This window comes from Aquila chrysaetos, chromosome 16, assembly GCF_900496995.4.
Source record: "Aquila chrysaetos chrysaetos chromosome 16, bAquChr1.4, whole genome shotgun sequence".
NCBI lineage: Eukaryota > Metazoa > Chordata > Aves > Accipitriformes > Accipitridae > Aquila > Aquila chrysaetos.
The window spans coordinates 10,908,428-10,933,623 of record NC_044019.1 but is presented as its reverse complement, the minus strand read 5'-3'; the positions used below and the strand labels follow the sequence as shown (position 1 = coordinate 10,933,623).

At 38.4% G+C, this 25,196-nt stretch overlaps 1 protein-coding gene across 1 annotated transcript in view; it reads left to right on the top strand.

Moving 5' to 3' along the window:
- LOC115352079 (mucin-6) overlaps positions 1 to 25,196 on the top strand; it is a 32,024-nt gene that overhangs the window by 6,771 nt on the left and 57 nt on the right. Inside the window, exons 7-28 of the mRNA XM_041129340.1 lie at positions 914 to 1,121; positions 3,327 to 3,449; positions 4,429 to 4,549; positions 6,309 to 6,447; positions 6,609 to 6,713; positions 7,064 to 7,136; positions 7,407 to 7,544; positions 9,018 to 9,179; positions 9,746 to 9,840; positions 10,493 to 10,625; positions 11,530 to 11,779; positions 12,898 to 12,950; positions 13,055 to 13,164; positions 13,939 to 14,090; positions 14,839 to 14,980; positions 15,454 to 15,564; positions 18,240 to 18,425; positions 18,879 to 19,118; positions 20,076 to 20,232; positions 20,991 to 21,134; positions 21,655 to 21,717; positions 24,531 to 24,710. Coding sequence (XP_040985274.1) covers positions 914 to 1,121; positions 3,327 to 3,449; positions 4,429 to 4,549; positions 6,309 to 6,447; positions 6,609 to 6,713; positions 7,064 to 7,136; positions 7,407 to 7,544; positions 9,018 to 9,179; positions 9,746 to 9,840; positions 10,493 to 10,625; positions 11,530 to 11,779; positions 12,898 to 12,950; positions 13,055 to 13,164; positions 13,939 to 14,090; positions 14,839 to 14,980; positions 15,454 to 15,564; positions 18,240 to 18,425; positions 18,879 to 19,118; positions 20,076 to 20,232; positions 20,991 to 21,134; positions 21,655 to 21,717; positions 24,531 to 24,710 — 3,085 coding nt within the window. The remainder of the gene's footprint in view (positions 1 to 913; positions 1,122 to 3,326; positions 3,450 to 4,428; positions 4,550 to 6,308; positions 6,448 to 6,608; positions 6,714 to 7,063; positions 7,137 to 7,406; positions 7,545 to 9,017; positions 9,180 to 9,745; positions 9,841 to 10,492; positions 10,626 to 11,529; positions 11,780 to 12,897; positions 12,951 to 13,054; positions 13,165 to 13,938; positions 14,091 to 14,838; positions 14,981 to 15,453; positions 15,565 to 18,239; positions 18,426 to 18,878; positions 19,119 to 20,075; positions 20,233 to 20,990; positions 21,135 to 21,654; positions 21,718 to 24,530; positions 24,711 to 25,196) is intronic.

Genomic DNA, 25,196 nt, shown 5'->3' with positions numbered 1-25,196 from the left:
GCTTCCTCACAAGAATATGATCTTACTTTGCAATTCTCATTTACTTATTTGTATACAGTATATAGCAGAATGCTTAAAAAGTTTTCTCTTGAAATAGGAGATTTCTCTTCTTTTTTCCTTAATAGTTTCATCTTATTTTTCTAGCAACCCAAGAATCTCTTAGTTTGAACACAGAAACCATTCCTCTTGCTAAATTTTAGTTTTCATACTACAGAGGAAGAGCCAGCTAGAATCCTTCCAAGACTCTCCTTTTCCCAGAACAGAAAAACAGAGAAACATTCCTTTTGTAGTATCTTTTTAACAAGAAGAGCGAGAATAAAGAACAGGAGTTTCTGTGGGTCCTGTGAGGAAGATACTTTTCTGAAGAAGAAGGTTGTAAATATTACTTGTATTCACACTGAAAAATTACTTTGATCTGGTAGAGAACTTCTGTTGCTTGGGAGGTTTAGCCTTTTTACTTGTTTCTCGTTGAGACCTTATACTGCAGTAGGCAACATGATAGGCAATACAGATGTATCAAATGTTTGCTCAAAGGGGAATGAATGTTGCTGTCTTCACATTGGGGATGTTTGTCCTGAAACTGAATCTCCATGAGACAACACGCTCCCTGCCTGTAATGTTCTCAGCCATTTTTAGGGGGATGATGGTACTGAAAGAATGACTTAATTTTCAACTTAATGAGAAATGGAACTAGTTCAACATATCAAAATACTTCCATTATACAATGGATGGATATTCCCTGCTATTCATGAATTTCTCATGCATTTTAAGTCAAATACAAATTACTAAACTGTAGAGGGAAAAAAAAGGCAAACAAACCAACAAGAAAATCACAACTAGCAGTGATATCCTATTGTGGTTTTCACATGGGGGAAATACTACCAGGAACAATTTTCTTTCTCTTTTTATTTAGGCCATTATCTGCTCTCAGCTACTTAACTTGGTGTCACCAACCTGCAGTGTGCCAAAGGATGGGTTTGTCATTCGTTGCCAGCTTGATATGCAGGACTGCAGTGAGCCAGGACAAAACAATTGCACTTGCTCTACGCTGTCAGAGTATTCAAGGCAATGTGCTATGTCCCATCAAATGGTGTTCAACTGGAGAACTGAAAACTTCTGCTGTAAGTTCAAATGTTTCATTCATAGGGTATTCTACTTAACCTTGCTATATCTTACATAGAAGGAGAATGATGATTAGCTGGAATTAAAATCAACTGATAGAAAAGTCTCTATTGTCTTGAATCAAACAAATTATTTTCTTAAGAGTACAGTGGTCTTTGGTAAAGCATTAAGGAGAGGATGGAAACCTCAAAGGAGAAGAAGGAAGCATGAAACATAGCGCCTACACCTAGATCAGTAACCATAAAAGAGAGAAACGTTCACTGAGTGAAAACTGTTGAATTTCTCAGACTTCAACAGGAGACTTTACTCTCTTAGTACAGTTTTTTCATTACTGTACTTAGCAAATTATCCAGTGAAGAGAGAGAACTGTTAAATGGCTTCTGAAGTCTTTGAACATTTTTGCTAACAATTGCCATAGCCCCTTTTATTCAAAGGAGATTTTCAGTAGTTCATTTTCAGGTGCTCAGCCTTCTTAATTACCACTACTGTTTGGAAGTAAATAGGAAGCAAATCTTCCATTACTCTCCAAGCTGTGCGTGACTAGACACACTTTTTTTCAAGTGCCTGTTTGTTATGAAAGTTCTGAATCACTTTTTGCAGTCTTTTTGAATCCACCTGAAACTTCAATCTATAGTCAGTGTTATGTAGCAGGATTAATTGTTTTATAAGAGAACATGCTGATCATAAAAAAAGTCAAAAGTAACTTAAATTGATGTTGTTATTTCTATACCAACTCACACATTAAATTACCAGAGATGCAGCTCATGTCAAAAAAGAGGAGCGTTCACAGTGATCTTGCTTAATGTGATATTGTCCTTCAGAAGCATATAATTTGATCATATTTTTATTTATCCTTTATATGAATATATGGTTATGGGTAGCAAATTTGTAAAGTAAATTGCTTTGACAGGAAAATATTTCTTGTTATCCCTTGATTCTTATGCTGTTTCAAAAATCTTTAAGATTGGCTACCATCTAGATTTTAGCATAAGAATAGTGAAATCCCAGTGGAATTATATTCCTGAAGTCATTGTTTAACTTGCCATAGTCTATCATCTCACCATTGTTACTTACGAGGCTTTGCATCGTTTCGCCCTCCCTGCATCTCTGGTGCCATATTCTTCTATTTTCCTCTTGATCTTCACGTAGTGATGCCACTCTTCATTTTTTGTTTTGTATTTAACATTGAGTTTTCTTTCGTTCTTTCCTCATACTTAGTGAAAACGTTCCCTACTGAGCTCCATTATTATCCCCGACACTATAAAATTGTACTTCTTTCTAAAATAATTTTTCCCCTCCTGTTCTCCAAGGTTATCCATCTTACATAAACTGGTAACCCATTTTACTCTTTGGTTGGTCTGCAATTGGTTTTAATCCTTCAAAACTGTAAACTCCTCAAGGCATTTTATAGATTCAGATAAATAGTCAGGCACTGTGTGCATTCACGGAACTGTATAATAATTCTTACTAATCACAGTACAATAATCGCCTGGTTTTCTCCAAGTCATAGCAATTTTCATGTTGCCAGTAGACCATTACTAGGACTGGTAGTAAAGTGATAAAAGGCAAAGCTTAAAAAAAAAAAAGAAGGGAATTGGAACCCTTGTTTCCCCAAAAAACAAAGCTGAGAATCTAAGAATTTGCAAATAAATGCCAAATATACAAAGGTAATGAACTTTTTAGTCTTCATTGTTTCTTTGTCAGCCTTATCTATAACTACCTCTATTTCCCTACCTCACTTATTTTTACTCTTTCGGATAAGGAGAAATCTCTGCTTGAATTTATCACGTAATAAAACGTGTTCTGAGTTCCATATATTAGAATTGCTAGGTAGCTGCATTCTGAAAAGCAGATAATGTCTGAGAAGCAGGAATTATAAAGAAGATCAAGAGTTACAGTCTTTAAATCCTTTGGGTACTACAGGAAATCTGATTTGTGATAGTTTATTAGGCTGCAATATAGCCTGTTTGCCATTCTTGGAGCTTCTGAAAGGAGTTTCTCATAAATAGGGCATGAAAAATGAATAAAAGCTAGAGTGAATATGATGGTAATGATGAATATTCAGATGATGAATTGAGTATTGAGGCACGATAAGAGAACATTAGTGCCAGAAATCACAAGGTCTTCTCCATCCTAGGTGGTAGACAAGAGATTCTTCTATGTTTATACTTTAAAAATATTAACAGTTTCACTGTTTGTTACAGCTGTGGGAAAATGTTCTGCTAACCAAATCTATGAGGAATGTGGTTCTCCATGTATTAAAACCTGTTCCAACCCAGAGTACAGCTGTTCCAGTCACTGTACCTATGGTTGCTTTTGTCCAGAAGGTATCATTTCTGTGTTCGTCATACCCTAAATGGCCCATACAAATGTTTTTGGCATATAACCAGTCAAGTGGAATAGACTTTTTAATAATGAACTAGCAGTGCATTTCAGGGCATTGTGCTGCTAGAACTGCTATTTCTCAGGTAACATAATGTAACTGGAGTCTTGAATAGTCACGGTCCTTCGAGATCACTATTTGCAAGAACAGAGCTGTGAAAGCATTTTCCTCACAAGACCATGATACATGAGGGGATAATTATATGCTACCTGCTTAAAGTTCTGTACTATAATATACATTGAGTAAGCTTAATTAATTTCCTATCCCAAACAGGTATCTAGCCTTTCAGGGCACCAGCAAGAGGTAGCATACCTCAGAGAAGTTCTGCAATATTATGGGCATTTTGTAAAATCCCTTTAAAATAGTTCAAGATGAACTTCCTACAACAATTGTAATTATGACTATCATTTACATTGTTTCTTGAAATTTCAGAACTGAAATACCTTCCAAGGTTACTGTGATGTGGGTATTTACATCAATATCATCACTATTTTATAGTAGTCAAAAGTAATGTGCTGTGAGCTACATATTTAAAACCAGACTTAGTACTCTAGAAAATAGAATGTGGCCATTCTTCAAAATTCCCAGCTTCAAGTGTCATAGCAAAAAAAAAAAAAAAAAAAAAAAAAAAAAAATTGAAAAAATAACATTCAAGCTTACTGTTATTTCAAATTAAGTTCAAATTTCAAATGAAGACAATTGTCTGCACTTTCATATAACAAAGTAGCCAAATGCTGTTATCACTTGAAAAGAGTCAGTTTTATTTTAATTAAGAGAAAATTTTTTGCATGTTATATCGCTAACTATGGGCACTAGCTGTGCAAAAATAGCATTCCAAGCTGATTTTGGAAGGCATTCAACCTATAATAGCTTTAGTGCTAAGTGAGGATACGGAAAAGTATTTATTTTATCTCCTTTTGCAGGAACTGTTCTGGATGACATCTCAAAGAATCGAACATGTGTTCACATTGGGCAGTGTCCATGTACGTTGAATGGGAAAACATATGCTCCTGGTGAGACAATGAAAGCAGCTTGCAGGACCTGGTGAGTAGCAACAGGTACTTTCATGAGTGGATGGAGAGTATCCTCACCTAAGTGATTGGAAAGATTTTAGCCTAACTTTTCAGAGGGCGGCTGTGTCATGGTTTAAGCCCAGGCAGCAACAAGGCACCATGCGGCCACTCACTCACTCCTCCTCCCCATGGGATGGGGAGGAGAGAAGGATCATGGCTCGACGCAAGGACAGGGAGGGATCACTCACCAGTTATGGTCATGGGCAAAAACCAGATGCAACTTCACTCCTGATTTTCTCTACCTCCTCCCCACTAGCGGCACGGGGGGACAGGGAGTGGGGGTTCGGGTCAGTTCCTCACACGTTGTCTCTGCTGCTCCTTCCTCCTCAGAGGCAGGACTCCGGACACCCTTCCTCTGCTCCAGCGTGGGGTCCCTCCCATGGGAGACAGTTCTCCATGAGCTTCTCCAATGTGAGTCCTTCCCATGGGCTGCAGTTCTTCATGAACTGCTCCAGCGTGGGTCCTTTCCACAGGCTGCAGTCCTTCAGGCACAGACTGCTGCAGCGCAGGCTTCCCCATGGAGTCATGGCCACCTTCGGGGGCATCCCCCTGCTCCAGCGTGGGCTCCTCCCTGGGCTGCAGGTGGGCATCTGCTCCCCCGCTCCCCTCCATGGGCTGCAGGGGGACAGCCTGCTGTCTCACCAGGGGCTGCGGGGGCATCCCCTCCTCCGGCGCTCCTCCTCCCCCTCCTTCTTCACTGACCTCGGTATCCGCAGAGGGGTTTCTCTCACATACCAATCATCTCCCCCACTGCAGGTTCCCCTTCTTAAATCTGTTCTCCCAGAGGCACTACCACCATCACTGATGGGCTCGGCCTTGGCCAGAGGCAGGTCCGACTTGGAGCCAGGGAAGCTTCTAGCAGCTTCTCACAGGAGCCACCCCTGCAGCCCCTTCCCCACTACCAAAACCCCACCACACAAACCCAATACCAGCTGCAAATGTGTCATACCATCTCTGAGGCCACCTTGAGTGCCACAAATCATACATTTGTAAATGAAGATGTAGATGTCTCATTTCCTGATTAATCTGTAGAAAATAAATGCTCCTTCAGGCCACAGAAAACAGTAGCATTTTTATCTCCTCTGTGAAAGTGGAGGTAAAATTAGTACAAAACAAATATCTGGTATTTACAATTTCTTTCTGGCAATCTCAGCATTTCTGATAATCAAATCAGTGCTGAAAACTAAATTTCTGTTTTGCAACATAAAATAATGACTTAAGACAATATTTTTTAAATCTGGAATTTTTTTCCAAAAAAAGTAATTTTTTTGTGTGTTACTTCTCTTGCTATCATAATTCTAATAAATAATGGAATTTGATCCTCAGAACTGCAACAATGAATGCACTTTTCATGATTAATCTATTCAGGAAAGTTTACTGACAATCCATACCAGAGTTCAGCAACTTTGAATTAAGATGAACGACTTCAACTGATATACACAGACAAAGAAAATCAAAGCATAGAAAGTATAAGGGGGAAAATGATACAAATTACATATTGCATTACTAGGAAATAGCTGAGTTTTTAGAATGTAAAGAAATTTCAAAACAATGGAAATAGAAGTTCAGAATGTATATGTATGTTACACTGTGTTCACTAACCAATTTTGCATGTTGATTGGCTACAGCAAAACTTCCAGACAGGAGGATCAAATCCTCTGCTGGTAAACAGCAGTATTTAAAACCTTAGTATGAGAATAACCTTACATAGAATTTCTTGTTTTCCTCAGTAAATGTACAATGGGTCAATGGAACTGCAAAGACTTGCCCTGCCCTGGAAGGTGTTCACTGGAAGGAGGCTCGTTTGTTACCACGTTTGATTCTAGATCATACAGGTTCCACGGGGTTTGCACTTACGTTCTTATGAAGGTAATTTCCTGCAGTCTAGAAACACACCATATCAAATGGATATATTTTAGTCTGTCTTTGGTTTCCTATTGGAACACAAACTGAGGTCTTCCTATGATATACATTTATTCTACAAATCATTGTTATTCTGACACAGACTTCCCTTTTCACTTTTCCTCCAGAGTTCCAGCCTGCCACACAATGGAACCCTAATGGCTGTATATGAAAAGTCTGGTTATTCTAATTCTGAGACATCACTCAGTGCTGTAATTTACCTATCTACAAAGGTAAGTATTCCCTCCACAGGTTCTAGCCAGCATTTCAGTAACCAGATTAGCAAAATAAATACTTAAAGTCATTGCTAGTAGCTTGAAATGAAAAATTATGGGGGATAGATACTAAAGGTACGTTCCAGTTCATGCATAGACAGTAAAGATCTCAGTTGCCACATCAACTCAAGTAGTTAGAGTATTTTCAAAGTGAAAACTGAAAGCAGTATGGAATAACATGTGAGAAAAAGCTTGAATGAATCTTTTGCTATTATATAGGTCATTGACAATACAGTTGCTTAAGTTAAAGAACATATAAATACCATCAGTAAGATAATTACTTCTGATTCCATGTCCTTTTCTTACAGGACAAAATTGTGATTTCTCAGAGTGAACTCCTTACTGATGATGATGAACTTAAGCGCCTACCTTACAGATCAGGTAAAGAAAAGGGAATATATGTAAAATCCAAATTACATTAAATGTCTGTTTTACACAACCCAGCATCTTTTCTCTTGCAGTGCCAATAGCAGAGGTTTCAGAGGAAGGTTAACATCTTTTCCATTGCATCTGTCCCTCTGCAGAGAGTTGTATGTGGAAGGAGACGACTTGTAGACAGAATGCTAGAACACTTACATATACATTATAATCATTACTTTGTAATATCCTACGCATCAAAATCTCTATTTCTAAATATCCTTGTTCTTTTAGGAGACATCACTATTTTCAGACAGTCCTCGATGTACATTCAGATGTATACAACCTTCGGGCTGGAACTTGTAGTTCAGACTTCACCTGTGTTCCAGGCCTATGTGAAAGTTGGATCACAATTCAAAGGCAGAACCCTAGGTAAGAAATCTAGTCCCCATGTGAAGGAGAAAATGTAGGGAGTGTAATTTTGAAAGCTTAGTACTCATCCTTTAAGGAATAAACTTTCTTCTCCAGATTCAAAGAAAATACAACAAAAATACCTGCGTTGGAAAACCGATGTGCTAAGAATTTGTTTTTCACTAATAACTTTAAAATTAATCAAAGAAATTAGATGGGTGACATTTTGCATTAGTAATATAATACTGTTCTTCACATGTTTTATGTATGCCTTTTTCAGTATGTGCTTTACTACACAATGAAGGGGCAACAAATTAGTCTGTGTGGTCTCTACATCTTGGAGCACATGGTTCTTTTAACACAGTGTACGATGTCGTGGTTTAACCCCAGCCAGCAACTAAGCACCACGCAGCTGCTCACTCAATCCCCCCCCACCCAGTGGGATGGGGGAGAAAATCAGGAAAAGAAGTAAAACTCATGGGTTGAGATAAGAACGGTTTCGGTTTAATAGAACAGAAAAGAAGAAACTAATAACGATAATGATAACACTAATAAAATGACAACAGCAATAATGAAAGGATTGGAATGTACAAATGATGCGCAGTGCAGTTGCTCACCACCCGCCGACCGGCACCCAGCTAGTCCCCCAGCTGCGATCCCCCGCCCCCACTTCCCAGTTCCTGTACTAGATGGGACGTCACATGGTATGGAATACCCTGTTGGTCAGTTTGGGTCAGGTGCCCTGGCTGTGTCCTGTGCCAACTTCTTGTGCCCCTCCAGCTTTCTCGCTGGCTGGGCATGAGAAGCTGAAAAATCCTTGACATTAGTCTAAACACTACTAGCAGCAACTGAAAACATCAGTGTTATCAACATTCTTCTCATACGAACTCAAAACATAGCACTGTACCAGCCACTAGGAAGACAATTAACTCTATCCCAGCTTAAACCAGGACAACGATCACTGTAAACACAATGAGCCTAAGAATCTAAAAGCTTCTCAGCTGATAAGCACCAGATGGAGATGTTTATGTTTATTGCACAGCAACATTAGCCACAAAGACATATCCTGCATTCTAATTTATATAGGGAATTACAGAGAGGCTTTAGCTTTTAAAAAAGTCTAAATGTATATTCTTTGTCACTACAGATTTTATATACACAAGAAAACATGTGTTAACTGCAGACGTATTTCATGGCCTTTCTCTTTTACATGATTTAAAACCATTGAAAAAGCCTTTTTTCTAAAAACAAGACAAAAACTTCTGTATGAATTTGTCATTGAATAGAAGTGGACAATCCTAACTTGATAAGGCAGAGGCTCAGTGACTGAATGTGTACATAATCAAGATTCTCTGGCTGCTTGATCTACAGTATTCAGTGACACTCCATGTAGAACTTTTGAATCAATTTTCTCACTATTATAGAATGAAACACAGACCATTGTGTACACATTCTTTAATTTTCAGCCATCCCTTGCATTTCTGATGTTATTAGGTTTGTGTGGTAATTACAATGGAGACACTACAGATGACTTCATGACTAGCATGGATATCACTGAAGGGACAGCCTCCCTGTTTGTAGATTCCTGGAGGGCAGGAAATTGCCATCCTGCTTTAGAGAGAGATACTGACCCTTGTGCTTTGAGTCAACTAAACAGTAAGTAGATGATCTTCTTGTAACTGATCTCTCCAGCTAGCTTTGTCTGACTCTTCCATAAGCCCATACCAGGGGAATGAGAGCGTTTCAGAGAAGCAGAGACTGAGACAATTGAACATCACAAATTCTGTCACCAACAAGACTTTTCTGATTTCCAGAATACATATCTAGTGAAAGCTTATCAGATCCCGTTCCAGAGATCTGGGATTGAGATGGTGAATGAGAGGTTTTTGATGATATTTCCAGTGAAATTGCAATGTCCATGGATGTCTTAGACTTGCTCAGCTGTGACTGAAATCCAGGCTTTGCCTTCTCAAGTCCCTATTGCTATTGGTCTTTAAAAAAAAGAAAAAAAAAAAAAAAAAAAAGAAAAAGCCCTACTGAGCTGTTTGAACAAAAGTATTGTCTGCAAGCTAACAAGCTAAGAAGTTGTCCTTTTATTCAATACATCATTGCCAAAAGCTCAGCTAAAGTAGTGTGTCCAGGACTTTTTTCATTTCTTTTTCATTTTTTAATTTCTTTTTCCTAACTTTCTGTGTTTAATGTCCATGATTTACTTTCATTAGAAATATCTGCTGAGACTCATTGCTCTATTCTTACCAAGAAGGGTACAGTGTTCGAGAAATGCCATGCTGTGGTGAACCCTATTCCTTTCTACAAGGTAGGAGATTATGATAGATATTGTACAGAGGGAGTCCAAATATAGACCAGAATGTACTCATATACAGTATCCCACTCATTTGGATCAGCAATGCATAGAAGTTAAGGAACAATGTGGTTTTGAAATTTATGTCCCCATCACACTAAAAGTCTATTTGTTCATAAGCACCAGTCCCATCCCTATGAATCAGAAGGTATTTTTGCTCATGCTGCAGTTCTCCATGTCAACAACTTTAACTGTGCAAAGTATTGATTTTCCCATGTGCATAATTGATCTCATTATATTTGTCAATCTCCACAAAACATTTGAAAATTAAAAATTAAAAACAGTGAATAAACAAAGGCATTTTTTAGGTACTAAGTATATTTTATTCATGTCAATCAGGCAATTGATCTGATATTTTTCAGCAGTTTTAGTTATGCAATAATATATATTTTGCATGACTTACCTCTGCAATTCAGCATAGAATCATTTTGGTTGGAAAAGACTGTTAAGAACATCGAGTCCAACTGCAAACCTAACACTACCAAGTCCAGCACTAAACCATGTCCTTAACTGCCACATCTACACATCTTTTAAATACCTTCAGGGTTTAGCACTTCCAAATGTCTGCTCCCCCATAACAGAGTACTCTCCATGTGTTGGGTTTCAGAGATGTGTCTACCAAGCCTGTAATTACGAAGAGACCTTTCCTTATATTTGTTCTGCTCTGGGATCATATGCACGAACATGCAGTTCAATGGGTTTAATCCTCGAGGACTGGAGAAACAGTATGGACAATTGTAGTAAGTAACCAAACCAACCCTTAATAGTCTGCCATCAGATGAATACATGCCTACAGGTCTATCTGTTGCCATTTAGAATATTCCCATGTTTGATTCACCTGTGACAAAACTGGATAAGAGCAAGAACATATTTTAAAACTACTTGTCAGTCGTTAGAAAACAACTACTTACTGCTCAAGCAGGCCAACCAGCAGGTATAAAAGCTATATTCCCAGGGGCTGCTGACTTCACAGATGTATCGTAACACAACAAAAAACATAAATGGTAAAGCAGTATTCTAAACACTGTCCAAATCATCTTAAGTATTATGAGGAAAGGAGTGAACAGAAAGAAGAGGAAAGCAGAAATGGGATAAAAGATACCCAACTTTTGAATACCCTTCTAGTCCTTTTCAGAGAAGGATTTTACTTTAGGACTACGTGAAAAAGATTACTCATATGCTTTAAGGTGAGCATGTGGATGCTTCCAGGACTTGATAACTGAGCGATGGAATAGACAGATAAATAAAGCTATACTGTGCTGGAAGATGAGAAAGAACTAGGAAAAACTCTGGTTGCAGATGTGATTTTGCTATTTATGCAACTTAGACATAGGCATAGGTTTAACAGTTACTCAAAAATACATTGGTATTTCTGCAAAGCTTCTCTTTGCATTATTTTATTCCAAGATACACAAAGAAGCAGTAAAATATTTAGCCTTCCAAAGAGCTACCTGGTTGGTGTTAACCCCTGGTCTGCAATATTTTTTGTAAGAGCTCCACATCCACTGGAAGAGAAGCAATAGGAAGCATTAAGCATTGAAGCTGTTAACACAATATATGCAGCACATTATGAGCACAGTTATCTTTCACAAGGAAGAGGATAAGTAAATGAAGTTTAACGTACACTCTCGTCTTGTTTTACAGCCATTACATGTACTGGCAATCAAACATTCAGCTACAACACTCAGGCATGTGACAGGACATGCTTGTCACTCTCCAACCGAGCCCTGGAATGTCATCCAACTGACATCCCTATTGAAGGCTGTCATTGTCCTGAAGGAATGTACTTGAACCACAAGAATGAGTGTGTTCGTAAATCTCATTGTCCCTGCTATTTAGAAGATAGAAAATACATCTTGCCTGACCAGTCAACAGTCACTGGTGGGATTACATGGTAAGTGTGTCAAGTTTAAAGATTAACAAACTGAAAATGAAGATGAGGGATCTTCATGTGTCTCTGTGGAGGGTTAACGGCAGTAAGCAGCTAAGCACCACATAGCCGCTTGCTCACTCCACTTCAGCCAGATGCAGAAAAGAATCAGAAGGGCGAAAGCAAGAAAATTTGTGGGTTGAGATAAAGACAGTTTAATAACTTTGTTATTAATAAGCAAAAATAAGCTTATTTAATAAGCAAAGCGGCATGTGCAATCAAAGCGAAGTAAGGAATTAATTCACTACTTCCCATCAGCAGGCAGATGTTTAGACATTTCCACGAAAGCATGAATTTGTCATGAATAACAGTTACTTAGGAAGACCGGTGCCATAACTCCAAACATTCTTCCTTCCTCCTTCTTTACCTGAGCTTTTATTGTTGAGCATGATGTTGTATAGTATGGAATATCTCTTTGGTCAGTTGGGGTCAGCTGTCCTGGCATTGTCCCCTCCCCACTTCTTGTGCAATCCCAGCTTACTCACTGGCGGGGCAGCGAAAGAAGCAGAGAAGGCCTTGACACTGTTCAGCAATAGCTGAAACAACATTGTGTTATCAGCACTGTTTTGGTCACAAATCCAAAACATAGCACCCTCAAGCTGCTACGAAGAAAATTAACTTCATTCCAGCCAAAACCAGTACAGTCTCCTTACTTTTAATAGCAAAGGTTTATTTTTTAAGACATCTTTTTTGCCCTTTCCTAAACTACAAAGATTCTTAAATGAACAAAAAGCATTTGACTTACCTTAAGCTTGGAAATGTTAAGGAAAAAATTAGAAAACAATACGTAAGATCTGATTATTCCTAGCGCTACGGACAGCTATATACAAACCTCAAGAATGACTTGATAGGCCATCAGAATAGTGAATGGCCTACTATTCATTTTCAAAACTGATGTTACTGTATACTACAAAAAGTAAAGAGAGGCAAGTTGACTCACGTTCCATTTTGAAGGATGGGGAAGAGCTAGTAACATGAATGAAACATTTCCAATGGTGAGAAACATGAAGCCATTTTGCAAAAAATTAAATTTTTTTTCTTAGGAGAGAATTGCACTGAAATTCCTTTTTTTCCCCCCCCAGCTACTGCGTTAATGGGAGGCTAAGTTGCACAGGCAAACCTCAAAATCCTGCAGGTATGGGTCTGATATGGTTTACTTAGAAACATACTCTTTTCTCCTATGTGTAAAATTGCTACTTCACAATCTCTCCAATGTTTGTTTTTCTTCCTTTTTCCTAGAAAGCTGCAAAGCTCCTAAGAAATATGTATCATGTTCTGACAGTTCAGAAAACAAGTATGGAGCTGCATGTGCACCTACCTGTCAGATGCTGGCTACTGGAATTGAATGTGTGAGTTTCATAGCTCTGGGATATTTATCCTCTTGAGAGAGGAAGAATGTTCTAGTTGTTACTTAGAACTTGACTATGTTCCTTCTAGTGAAATGAAAAGAGATATTTCTTCTAATGTGATACAGTTAAACATCAGACTTCTTTCCACAGGCTGTGAACACTAAAAATTTACATATATTAAAAAAGTGATTAAAGGAATTAAATTGCATGAATTAATAAATTAAATTCTATTAAATGAATAGAATAAAAATCTATTAAGGATTCTTAACTACATGGCTGTCACCTCTGGCTCAGGTATGCCATAAGCTGCATGTCACTGGAAACTGATAGAACATGTGGTTTGTGATTCCTGTTCTATTCTTTCCCACCTATCTGCTGCTGATGGTCACAGGATGCAGGAGACCTAGGCTAGGCAGACTTCTAGTCTGTCTTGATAGGGTTTTCTTATGCCTTTATATTAAGGAAACAGACTAATTGGAAGAATTGTAATAAGCTTCCTCGAGATAATGAAACTTCTGTTGTACTCTGTCTGAAAGATTGGTAGCAATGAAAGATAAAATTTTCAGAGTCTTAAGTATGTTTAATATCTCATATAACAGGTATATCTTACACCTTCAGTGAAACTGGTTCAATTGACTAGTGTATTAGTATGACAAAAATCACAAAACTGAAATCAAGTCAAAACTAGAACTTAGCACAGGTTCACTCTTTACACTATTCACATACAAGATAAAATGCATCTTACGTTTCTCTTCATTTTGCAATCCTTACCAGATACCCACTAAATGTGAATCAGGCTGTGTCTGTGCTGATGGGCTATATGAAAATCTCGATGGCAGGTGTGTTCCAGCTGAGGAGTGTCCGTGTGAATACGGTGGTCTTGCTTATGGAAAAGGTGAACAGATCCAAACTGAATGCGAGATCTGGTAAGAATCACACAGTTTTCCACTGCGGGACCACTGTTTCAGTAAATTGTACCACTACATAACAAAAGCGTTTAGCCGACAGGAGAGTAGGAAACGGCAACAGTTGAATGAAAGGAATACAGTGACAAAGCACTGAGGTGATAAAGAGAAGCTTAACAGTTGACAGTATATATGTATAGATAAAAGAGTCATGGTAGTGGCTTCAGGGATAATTTCTGCCATATGCATATCCAGGAATATGGGCATTCCGTAGGGCCTGTAACTGTAAACCACATAAGGTTAAGAATTAACGGCTCCACCTAAATAAAGATGAGGGCACAATCTTCCTTCTTTTCTGTAGATAAAAGCAACCCCTCCAAAAAATTGTTTCAATTTCTTTAGCAGCATTCTCAAAGTACTTTATCCCCTTTCCAGTTACTAATCTAGTATTAAAAAACCACCACCACCCGAACTATACAGAACAGTGACATCTGTTCTCATTAAGAGCAAAAATAAATGAGTTTTATATTCTTTCTTTCATGAAAAAAAGAAAGCAAAAATGACTTAAGATTTCTTCTTTATCATGAATTAATTTTCTAGGCAGTCCATAACTTTTAGTTATGGTTCTTACATTAATTGTAACTTGGTCACAGCATACACAAGTCAATTGAATGAATATCTTATCTATAAAAGTGCATGTATCTAAAAAGAAGCAGGTTAAGGTGGCATTTCTTTGAAATCTGAGTATGGTTTCTCTTCTCACTCCCAGCACTTGCACAAAAGGCAAATGGAAATGCGTTCAGAAATCAAAGTGTTCCTCAACGTGTAATCTGTATGGAGAAGGCCACATCACCACTTTTGATGGACAGCGTTTTGTGTTTGATGGCAACTGTGAATACATATTAGCTATGGTAATCTGCCTCTTACTGCTTATTTTGGCAGTGTCTTAGCATCAAGAAATAGCTTGATTTAAATGGCTAATGAAAATACTAAGATGCATCTATAACCAATAGAGCACTTTCAATCTTTATAAACAATGTGGTTTTATATTTTCTGCTTATTTCAATACTTAAGATGAAAAGACTTTACTTCTCAAAACACAGTTTTTTCATGCAATTACAACCAATTTTAGATTTAATAACATGTTTAAATAGTCATTGATATGTATGTATTCTGTACCAGCCAGCTATATCTTTTAGGGAAGTGATGTCAATTTGACTGCCAAATCAGAGGTTATCACCTCCCAAAACAGGCAGAATCAGAGTCATGACATGTTTAAGCTTTCTTTACTTTGTTATGCTTTTAAGTTTTAAAAGTTGGAAGATACCAGAGACAGAGTTTACTGGGGTTTTGTGCTTTTTGTGGTTTGTTTTGGTTTTTTTAGGATGGCTGCAGTGTTAATAGACCTGTTTCCTCTTTCAAAATTGTTACTGAGAATGTAATCTGTGGGAAATCAGGGGTTACATGCTCCAGATCCATCAGCATTTACCTTGGGGTAAGATCTTCATTCTGCTGTTATCCAACTGAATAACTATTTTAAGCCTATGTTTGCTTCCCTTTTGGAAGCTCTAGCTGTGTCTTTGAAGTGATGTCTTGTAAGTGAAATTGTGTGCCAAACCTACAGCTTCAGTTTTAGTAGGAAATGCCAACAGGTTTTTTGTTTTTTTTTTTTTCAATTCTCATGTCAATGTTTCAGTCCCCAAAGTTCTTGCCTACGTAGAAGCCATCAAATTTTGAACTTTACTGACTCAGTAGTGAATTGTGCAGTCCAAAGATACTGATTTCCCTCCCCACCAAACTCAGGAAAACAATAGTATAAAATTGGAGAATTCTCATCATGGATGATAAGCAAGATCTCCCCAAATTTCTCTAAGTCCAGGTATTATCTGCAATTCAAAATATATCCAGACCTTACCTGAGATATATCCATGAAACTACAGCAATGAGCAGTCACACTTATTTCCACTTCTGTGTGGCAGCTTCCACAATTGGTTAAGTTTTACTGTTCTCAGTTCTATGGGACAGTAATGCCCAGTAGTATCAGATCATCTTAGAGTCCTTCATTATCTGACAGAGAGAAGAATATGGAGAGATGAGATTTTATCCCAAGAAATAGTCACTACAGCAGTACACATTTGCCACATTACTGACTAAATACTGGCAGTTCCAGCTGGTCAGTGCTGTGGTGAAAAAGTTTGTTTGCTTAGGATCCAGTTTCATAAATGCATGCTTCAGACAAACCTTTCTGTTAATTATCTAGAAACTGAAACACTGCAGTATGGCAGGAGTAAAGTTGTAAGAGTACACATAAGAGTGGGAGATAGTAAAAGAGCTCAAGACAGAAAGCTATTTTCTCTGTAACTTTTTGATTATTCTTAGGAACACATGAAAACATACTTCCTCTACTATGCTGGCTGCATGTAGATGTCCATATTATTTCCACCAAATGCAGTCAGGGCACTAGCACACCTAACAATGAGGGTGGAACAATGATAGATATTTTTGTTTCCTGTGAAGATTTGCATATGCATACAAAATAATTCCAAGGGATTAAAAAAGCCTGTAAAATAGAATCATAGAATAGAATAGAATCATAGAATAGTTTGGGTTGGAAGGGACCTTTAAAGGTCATCTAGTCCAACCCCCCTGCCACGGGCAGGGACATCTTCAACTAGATCAGGTTCCTCAGAGCTGCGTCCAACCTGACCTTGAATGTTTCCAGGGATGGGGCATCTACGACCTCTCTGGGCAACCTCTTCCAGTGTTTCACCACCCTCATCATAAAAAATTTCTTCCTTATATCTGGTCTGAATCTACCCTCTTTTAGTTTAAAACCATTACCCCTTGTCCTGTCACAACAGGCCCTACTGAAAAGTCTGTCCCCATTTTTTTTATAAGCCCCCTTCAAGTATTGAAAGGCCACAATAAGGTATCCCCAGAGCCTTCTCTTCTCTGGGCTGTAGAACCCCAACTCTCTCAGCCCTTCTTCATAGGAGAGGTGTTCCCTCCCTCTGACCATTTTTGTGGGCCTCCTCTGGACCTGCTCCAACAGGTCCATGTCTTTCCTGTACTGAGGACCCCAGAGCTGGACGCAGTACTGCGGGTGGAGTCTCACCAGAGCAGTGTAGAGGGGTAGAATCATCTCCTTCAACATGCTGACCCACGGTTCTTTTGATGCAGCCCATGGCATGGTTGGCTTTCTGGGCTGCAAGCGCACATCGCCAGCTCATGTCCGGCTTTTCATCCACCAGAACCTCCAAGTCCCTCTCAAAAGGGCTACTCTCAATCCCTTCATCCCCCAGCCTGTATTGATACCAGAGGTTGCTCTGACCCAGGTGCAGGACCTTGCATTTGGCCTTGTTGAACCTCATGGGGTTCACATGCACCCACTTCTTGAGCTTGTCCAGGTCCCTCTGGATGGCATCCCGTCCCTCAGGTGTGTCAACCGCACCACTCAGCTTGGTGTCATCTGCAAACTTCCTGAGCATGCACTCAAGCCCACTTTCTATGCCTTTGCTGAAGATATTAAACAGTACTAGTCCCAATCCCGACACCTGACAGACACCACTCGTTCACTGATCTCCATCTGGACTTTGAGCCATTGACCACTAGTCTCTGGATGTGTCCATCCAGCCAATTCCTTATCTATCAAACAGTCCATCCATCAAATCCTTATCTCTCCAATTTAGAGAGAAGGATGTTGTGGGGGACCGTGTCAAAGGCCCTACAGAAGTCCAGACAGATGACACCCGTAGCTCTTTCCTTGTCCACTGATGTAGTCACTCCATCATAGAAAGGTCACTAGGTTGGTCAGGGAAGACCTGGCCTTGGTGAAGCCATGCTGGCTGTTTCGAATCACCTCCCTGTCCTCCATGTGCCTTAACACAGCTTCTAGGAGGATCTGTTCTATGATCTTCACAGGCACAGAAGTAAGGCTTCCAGGTCAGTAGTTCCCAGGGTCCTCCTTTCTACCCTGTTTAAAAATGGGGGCAATGTTTCCCTTCTTCCAGTCTCCGGGGACTTCACTTGACTGCCATGACTTTTCAAAAATAAATGGGAATGTCAAGACAGTCTCTAGTAGCACAGCATCTGATCTTCAGCAATGTGACACAGAGTAAGGAAAATACTGAAACTTGATAAGTTATAACCTCCAGATAAATTTTCTTCCAGAATTTGACATTCATACTGAGAGATGAAACCTTCACTGTTTCTGGGGAGAATCCTGGAGTACGATATAAAGTGAAAAAGAATGCCCTTCACCTGATGTTTGATATCATTATCCCAGGAAAATACAACATGACCCTTATCTGGAATAAGCACATGAACTTCTTCATCAAGATCTCCAGAGAAACACAGGTATGGAATGGCAGAATAACTTCCTCAGTAAACTGTCTTTCAGTTCAGATTGAACTGCGCATTTGATGACAGTTGGCTTGCCTGTCCATGATGGCAAAGGTTTTTCAGAGATGTTAGTAGCAATTAATTTTCATCATCTCCAAAACAGCAGAGATTTTCACTAGAGGCTGATTTTTAAGTGATTACCCTACTGCATTTAGGAAGTTTTTGAGCTAAGTGCTTGTATTTTTTATAACTGCATGGTTGAGTTTGATCTCTAAATGATGACAGTTTAAAGGAGAAACACATTCATCCACTGATGAACAGAACCTCATGCATAGGACACTAAGAATGCATAAGAGGGTATTTGTAGATCTCATTCACTACTAAAGCACAAGAAACTCTCAGTAAGCAAAAGGGAAGGCAAGTAATTGTAACTTGCTGAACTGACAGTGCTGCTTTCATTTAATCTAGGAAACTATATGCGGTTTGTGTGGGAACTATAATGGCAATATGAAGGATGATTTTGAAACTCGAAGCAAGTATGTGGCATCAAATGAATTGGAATTTGTCAATTCTTGGAAAGAGAATCCTCTCTGTGGGGATGTATACTTTGTAGTGGACCCCTGTAGCAAGAACCCTTATCGTAAAGCATGGGCAGAAAAGACATGTTCCATCATCAACAGCCAAGTCTTTTCTGCCTGTCACAATAAGGTAAGAATTGATTTGGCCTTCTTTTTATTTATAGGCATAATCTGTATTATTCCAAAATGCTCACACTCCAACACCTGATTTTCTCTTCCCCAAAATGTTTTAATAAATTATATATAAAATGTTTTATGGCCCTCATTTATGTTAATCTTCATCCTTTCTTATTTGCACTTCACCACTGGTTTTGTAAGCACAAAAGCTAAGTTATTGGTTATTGTTAAGTTATTGGCATTAACTGATTAGTTAAAAATATCAGAGTGAAAAAAGAATGAAGACTTAAGTATCAGAAGTTTGTCGGTCTGTTGATGACTGATGCTGATCAATGCAGTGTTTACTCTTTGGAAACCATTTAGCCTTTGTTAGAAAACCAAGCCTAAGAAAAGCCTGAAAACCCTTGTTCTTATCAGTAAATCAACAGCATTACTTAGAAGATGCAAATCAGCCCAAGAGCAAGATATCATCAACCTTACTATTTGTTTTAAGTTGCCCACTTTAGGGAAATGAAGGTATCACAAGGTTCATCAGAACCAAGCCTTCTGAAGGAAAATCTCCATTTTCAGGAGGTGAAAATAAGTGAGAAATGCGGATAATGCTGCAGTGCTCATGCATATCCATGGAGGGTGTACAGCTGACAAACTTAGACACTTGTGCCTGAATGGATGTGGGGCTTTGCGTTTTTTTTTTTAGCTGACTATACATAATATGTTCAGGACTAGTATGAATTTAGACATACATATGTGGCAAAACATCATCAGTTTCTATTGTTGATGTGGAGACACCTACATTCTTGCAAAAAAGATTTGTATGAAGTGGGATTGTAATTGCTTTCACAAGTGTTCAGAGGAAATACGAGTTACTGTCACTTAATGGAACACATTGTTTAGCCCAGGGAAAAACACCTTCTTAACAAATAGGCACAAAAGAATCCTACAAAGTTCATTACTTCATTTTCCAATGCAGGTGAATCGTATGCCTTATTATGAGGCCTGTGTTCGAGACTCTTGTGGTTGTGACATTGGAGGGGACTGTGAATGTATGTGCGATGCCATTGCAGTATATGCCATGGCATGCTTAGATAAAGGTATCTGCATTGACTGGAGGACCCCTGAGTTCTGTCGTAAGTTTCTTTAAGCTCTCTTTAAACAGATTTAAGAGATTGTTATTGTTACTCTGAGTATATTAATATGGCAACATAGGTAACTGCTTAATAAACACCTCCTAAGTTGCATTTTCTCTATGGGTAAATAGTTGACTTCAGTCACCCAGGTTTTGAAATCTGTAGTTTTCATTTGTGCTAAATTAACCAAAATATTCTATCTCTTTTTACCATGGAGTAATGAAAGAGAAAAATAATGTGGTCACAGAAGGCAGACTGTTTCTTCTGCTGCCACTGTATAGCAAACTGTCAGTTAGTCAGCAGAGGGAGTATGAAATTGTAAAAGAATATGTTTCATTTTAGCTACGATGAAATCACCTTCTGTGTGGATGTCAAGGAAATAAAGACAGCTGTGTTGGCTGGAACGCTGTAAATCAGGAAAAAGATATCAAGGTGTTCCAGAACACCATATATGGACGAAAAAAAGAGGATGAGTGTGTTATAAATCAGTGCTACAGTTGTCATCTTTGATGGTTTCTTTTCAACATTTCACTATATTATGCATTAAAAATTGTGGAAATGCCTGCATAGTGCATTTGCAAAAAAGAAACTGACTTCACTGGAGCCTAAACTTCAATTTACATCAGAAGCTAACAACTTCAGTAACAAATTTTTTTATTCAAACTGTTTATTAATTTTGTCCTCCTTTTAGTCCTTTGAAAATTACATGCCATTAATTTGAAAAATTCTGATTTCTCTCTCGCTTTTACCTTTTTTAGCTGTCTACTGTGAGTATTACAATTCTCACAAAAAAACAGGAAGTGGTGATGCTTATTCCTATGGCTACAACAATGACAACTGCACCTGGCATTACAGGCCTTGTAATTGTCCAAATCAAAACTACAAATATGTCAACATTGAAGGTAATAAGCTGTACTAGTGTAAAGCAGGAAACAGTAACATAGTAATTATTTTCAATGCTGTTTTTAAAATCAGTCATACCACAGTTAATTAATGGTATTCTAATTGATGCTATCTTTGAAGCACTTTTGGTGATCTTTACCTTACTACTACTGCTTTAAATACATAATGAATTCAATACCTGTACTACATCTAGCTCAGCCTATCTTGAAGAGAAATTCTCTGACTTGCACCAAATCAAAAGAATACTCTGTACTTAGGTAAGAAAACATGTGGTGAGAGCAGTTAATATCTTTATTAGACAAATGGATATAGTTGGAGAAACCAAAAAAATTACTACATAGGCAGACCCTTCTTCTGAGGAAGACATTGGAAATGCTTACCTGAATAGATATGTTGCAGTTGATACTTTTTTTAATAATAGAAATGTAAGATATTAGATTATAATTATTATTATAATAGTATAAATTAAATGCTGTTCTCTGAGAAATGTAAAACAAACTTCTCTTCCCCTTTCTTCAGGCTGTTACAACTGCTCTCATGATGAATACTTCGACCACGAGAAGGAAAGATGCATGCCATGTGGTAAGCAGTGACCTATATAGTCATTATCTTTCTCTACAGTAACTGGAAAACAATACTAAAACATTTGTGTATTCTCAAAGAAGGTCTTTTTCCTAGTACCTCTCAGCTGAGTGTTCATCCAAACATAACTTTCCTTCAAAGTAACCCTATTACTGTACTGCTAGTATCTAAAACTTTAGTTGGTAAATAAAGGAATGGAAAGAACTAATTAAAAGAATGATTAGGGTAGGGAATGCTATAATACAGAAGCTGAATGACCCTGACTGGTTTTAGTTAGCAACATGAAAAGTTATATTCATTTTAAATGTAAGTACTTTTCAAAATGTGGGTCTTTCTGAAAGTGTATTGGTGTTGTGATCTGCTGCGTGAGGGACTGCCCCAGCAGAGCTGTGGGTCTCAGATATATTCAACATCTTTCATAAAAAAAGAGAACCTATAGAAGAGGATCAGACCTAGCTAATGAACTCTACTTAGCAAATTTCTTTTTAGAGATTTTTTAAAAAATTATTTTAACTTATGGTTTATTACCATATGGTTTACTTCTATGAAAACCTATCTTATTAAATAATGTTTTGGATAGACTTGAGCTGCACAGTATGGATTTTCATGCAGATATAAAAAAACCTCAAGGACAATTTTTCTTATATTACAGAATTCTAACTTGTGTAACCAGGATCTCACTTAGTGGTCTTATTTACATACAAAAAACATGTTTCCATTATCCCTGAAAAGTGAGGTGCCCTTAAGCATAATAATCATAAGAAAGGTAGCAAAAACTTACTCATGTTCAGTATTATTATGAGATGTATTGATTTCTTTGTCATTGTTTAAGTTCTTTGATGTGAAGTTTACCATTGAAATATGTAACATGGAGCATTTTCAGGAATATCTCACTAATTAACACAATCCTTTGAATCCAATCTGAAATTTGCCTTACTTGGAATATTTTAATATGCTTTCATTTACAAACTTAACCTGTTTTACCTTTACACAACAGAAGATGAAAGCACTAGTACCACACCTGAAACATCTTCACCTTCAACAGGTTAGTTTATGTAGTTGACCAAACTAGTACTTATGCACTGATATATGTCCTGATACATGTTTATGAGGTAAGCAATATCCTCTTTTGCGTGATATAGTGGCGTCACCAGTTTCACACGTGTAAGATGCAATAATGAAAAATAACTTGGTATCATAATTACCACAAAAATTTTCCTAGAAATAATTGTTAGACATCTTAAAAAAATAAGTTACTGACAGAACAGTGTTTCCTGAGTATACTTAGGCACTTCCAGATATCAGTAATGAAATATCTGTTAGTGAATAAGGACTTGTCTCTGATGGACAGTGGGCTCGAGTGCACGCTCAGGAAGTTTGCAGATGACACCAAGCTGAGTGGTGTGGTTGACACACCTGAGGGACGGGATGCCATCCAGAGGGACGTGGACAAGCTCAAGAAGTGGGCCCATGTGAACCTCATGAGGTTCAACAAGGCCAAGTACAAGGTCCTGCACCTGGGTCGGGGCAACCTCTGGTATCACTACAGGCTGGGGGATGAAGGGATTGAGAGTAGCCCTTTTGAGAGGGACTTGGAGGTTCTGGTGGATGAAAAGCCGGACATGAGCTGGCGATGTGCACTTGCAGCCCAGAAAGCCAACCATGCCATGGGCTGCATCAAAAGAACCGTGGGTCAGCATGTTGAAGGAGATGATTCTACCCCTCTACACTGCTCTGGTGAGACTCCACCTGCAGTACTGCGTCCAGCTCTGGGGTCCTCAGTACAGGAAAGACATGGACCTGTTGGAGCAGGTCCAGAGGAGGGCCACAAACATGATCAGAGGGAGGGAACACCTCTCCTATGAAGAAGGGCTGAGAGAGTTGGGGTTCTACAGCCCAGAGAAGAGAAGGCTCTGGGGATACCTTATTGTGGCCTTTCAATACTTGAAGGGGGCTTATAAAAAAAATGGGGACAGACTTTTCAGTAGGGCCTGTTGTGACAGGACAAGGGGTAATGGTTTTAAACTAAAAGAGGGTAGATTCAGACCAGATATAAGGAAGAAATTTTTTATGATGAGGGTGGTGAAACACTGGAAGAGGTTGCCCAGAGAGGTCGTAGATGCCCCATCCCTGGAAACATTCAAGGTCAGGTTGGACGCAGCTCTGAGGAACCTGATCTAGTTGAAGATGTCCCTGCCCGTGGCAGGGGGGTTGGACTAGATGACCTTTAAAGGTCCCTTCCAACCCAAACTATTCTATGATTCTATGATGTACAAAATCCCACAGAAATTTCATCATAGTTCTTAGTGGTGACTGGCTGCATAACACTTCAACAATTTAAGAAGGTCTTCATGGAAATGTATACCAAACCCCTATAGCCTGATCCTGGAAAGGAATCTATATATATTCTGATCTTAAATTTGTTAGAAATTCCATTAATTTTCCTGAAGACAGATGGTATTGGGAAAACATTACTCTGTCAGCTGTGTGAATAATAAAATACAATTCCATCTCTGCTGCTATGCACAAGTATTTCTGCAAATTTCACTTTAAAGTGATGAAGAAAAATGTATAAAGCTTCTGCAAGAATTCCTGTTTAATGTATTCACTGCACATAACAGCAAAGGAATAGATGGCTTACTTCCCTCAAATGTTTCATCTGAAAGGTAAATGTTTTTAGTATTAGTTACTACTAATAGTTATTAGGACACTGTTTTTACTTCAAAAAATAATTTTCAATTTATATAGGTATATTATAAATAGATTATCAAGAACTATTTCTTATCCTTTAATTTTGATTTTTTTTCTCTTAGTAACAACAGTGCAGCCTAAAGTAACAAGGAGCTCTACCACAAGTACCCTATCAACAGTACCTAGTATTTCTTCTGCAGCTACTGTATCAACTGAGACTACAAATCCAACAATAACATCAAAAATCACAGTTCCAAGACCTTCATCAGCATCACCTCTTGTCACAAGAAAGTCAACAACTGGTAGGTTTTTATCGTTACTGTCTAAAATAAATTATAGTAAACCCACTCTATACATAGTTGAGATATGACTCTGCTAGGAAAGCATTGCAAGCTGTCTCAACATCCAAGCATAAGACTCCAAATCATGAAGTAGGCAAAGCGGCTTCCAGAAAGGAGTTTGTAAACCAGAAATGTTCAGAAAAGTAGATTGAATGTGTGGAAAGAGCAAGGATATAGACACTAGGTTAAAAATACAACAAAAAATCACTTGCGTGACTCATCTGAGAAGCACGTTAGAAGTTCTGTAAGCAGTGAGCCAGCTCAGGTCCAGTGAGATATATTAGCTCAGCTTCAGCCTCTTTTCCACAGCTGGGTCAGTTATGCAGTCATATTCAAGGAGCACCCAACCTATTAACTCTGAATAATGTAAGCAGACTCCAAAGCAGAATCACACAGGTATCAGTGCAGCAGCTTTGTCTAGGATTCTAGAGTCCTGCTCTCATGAGG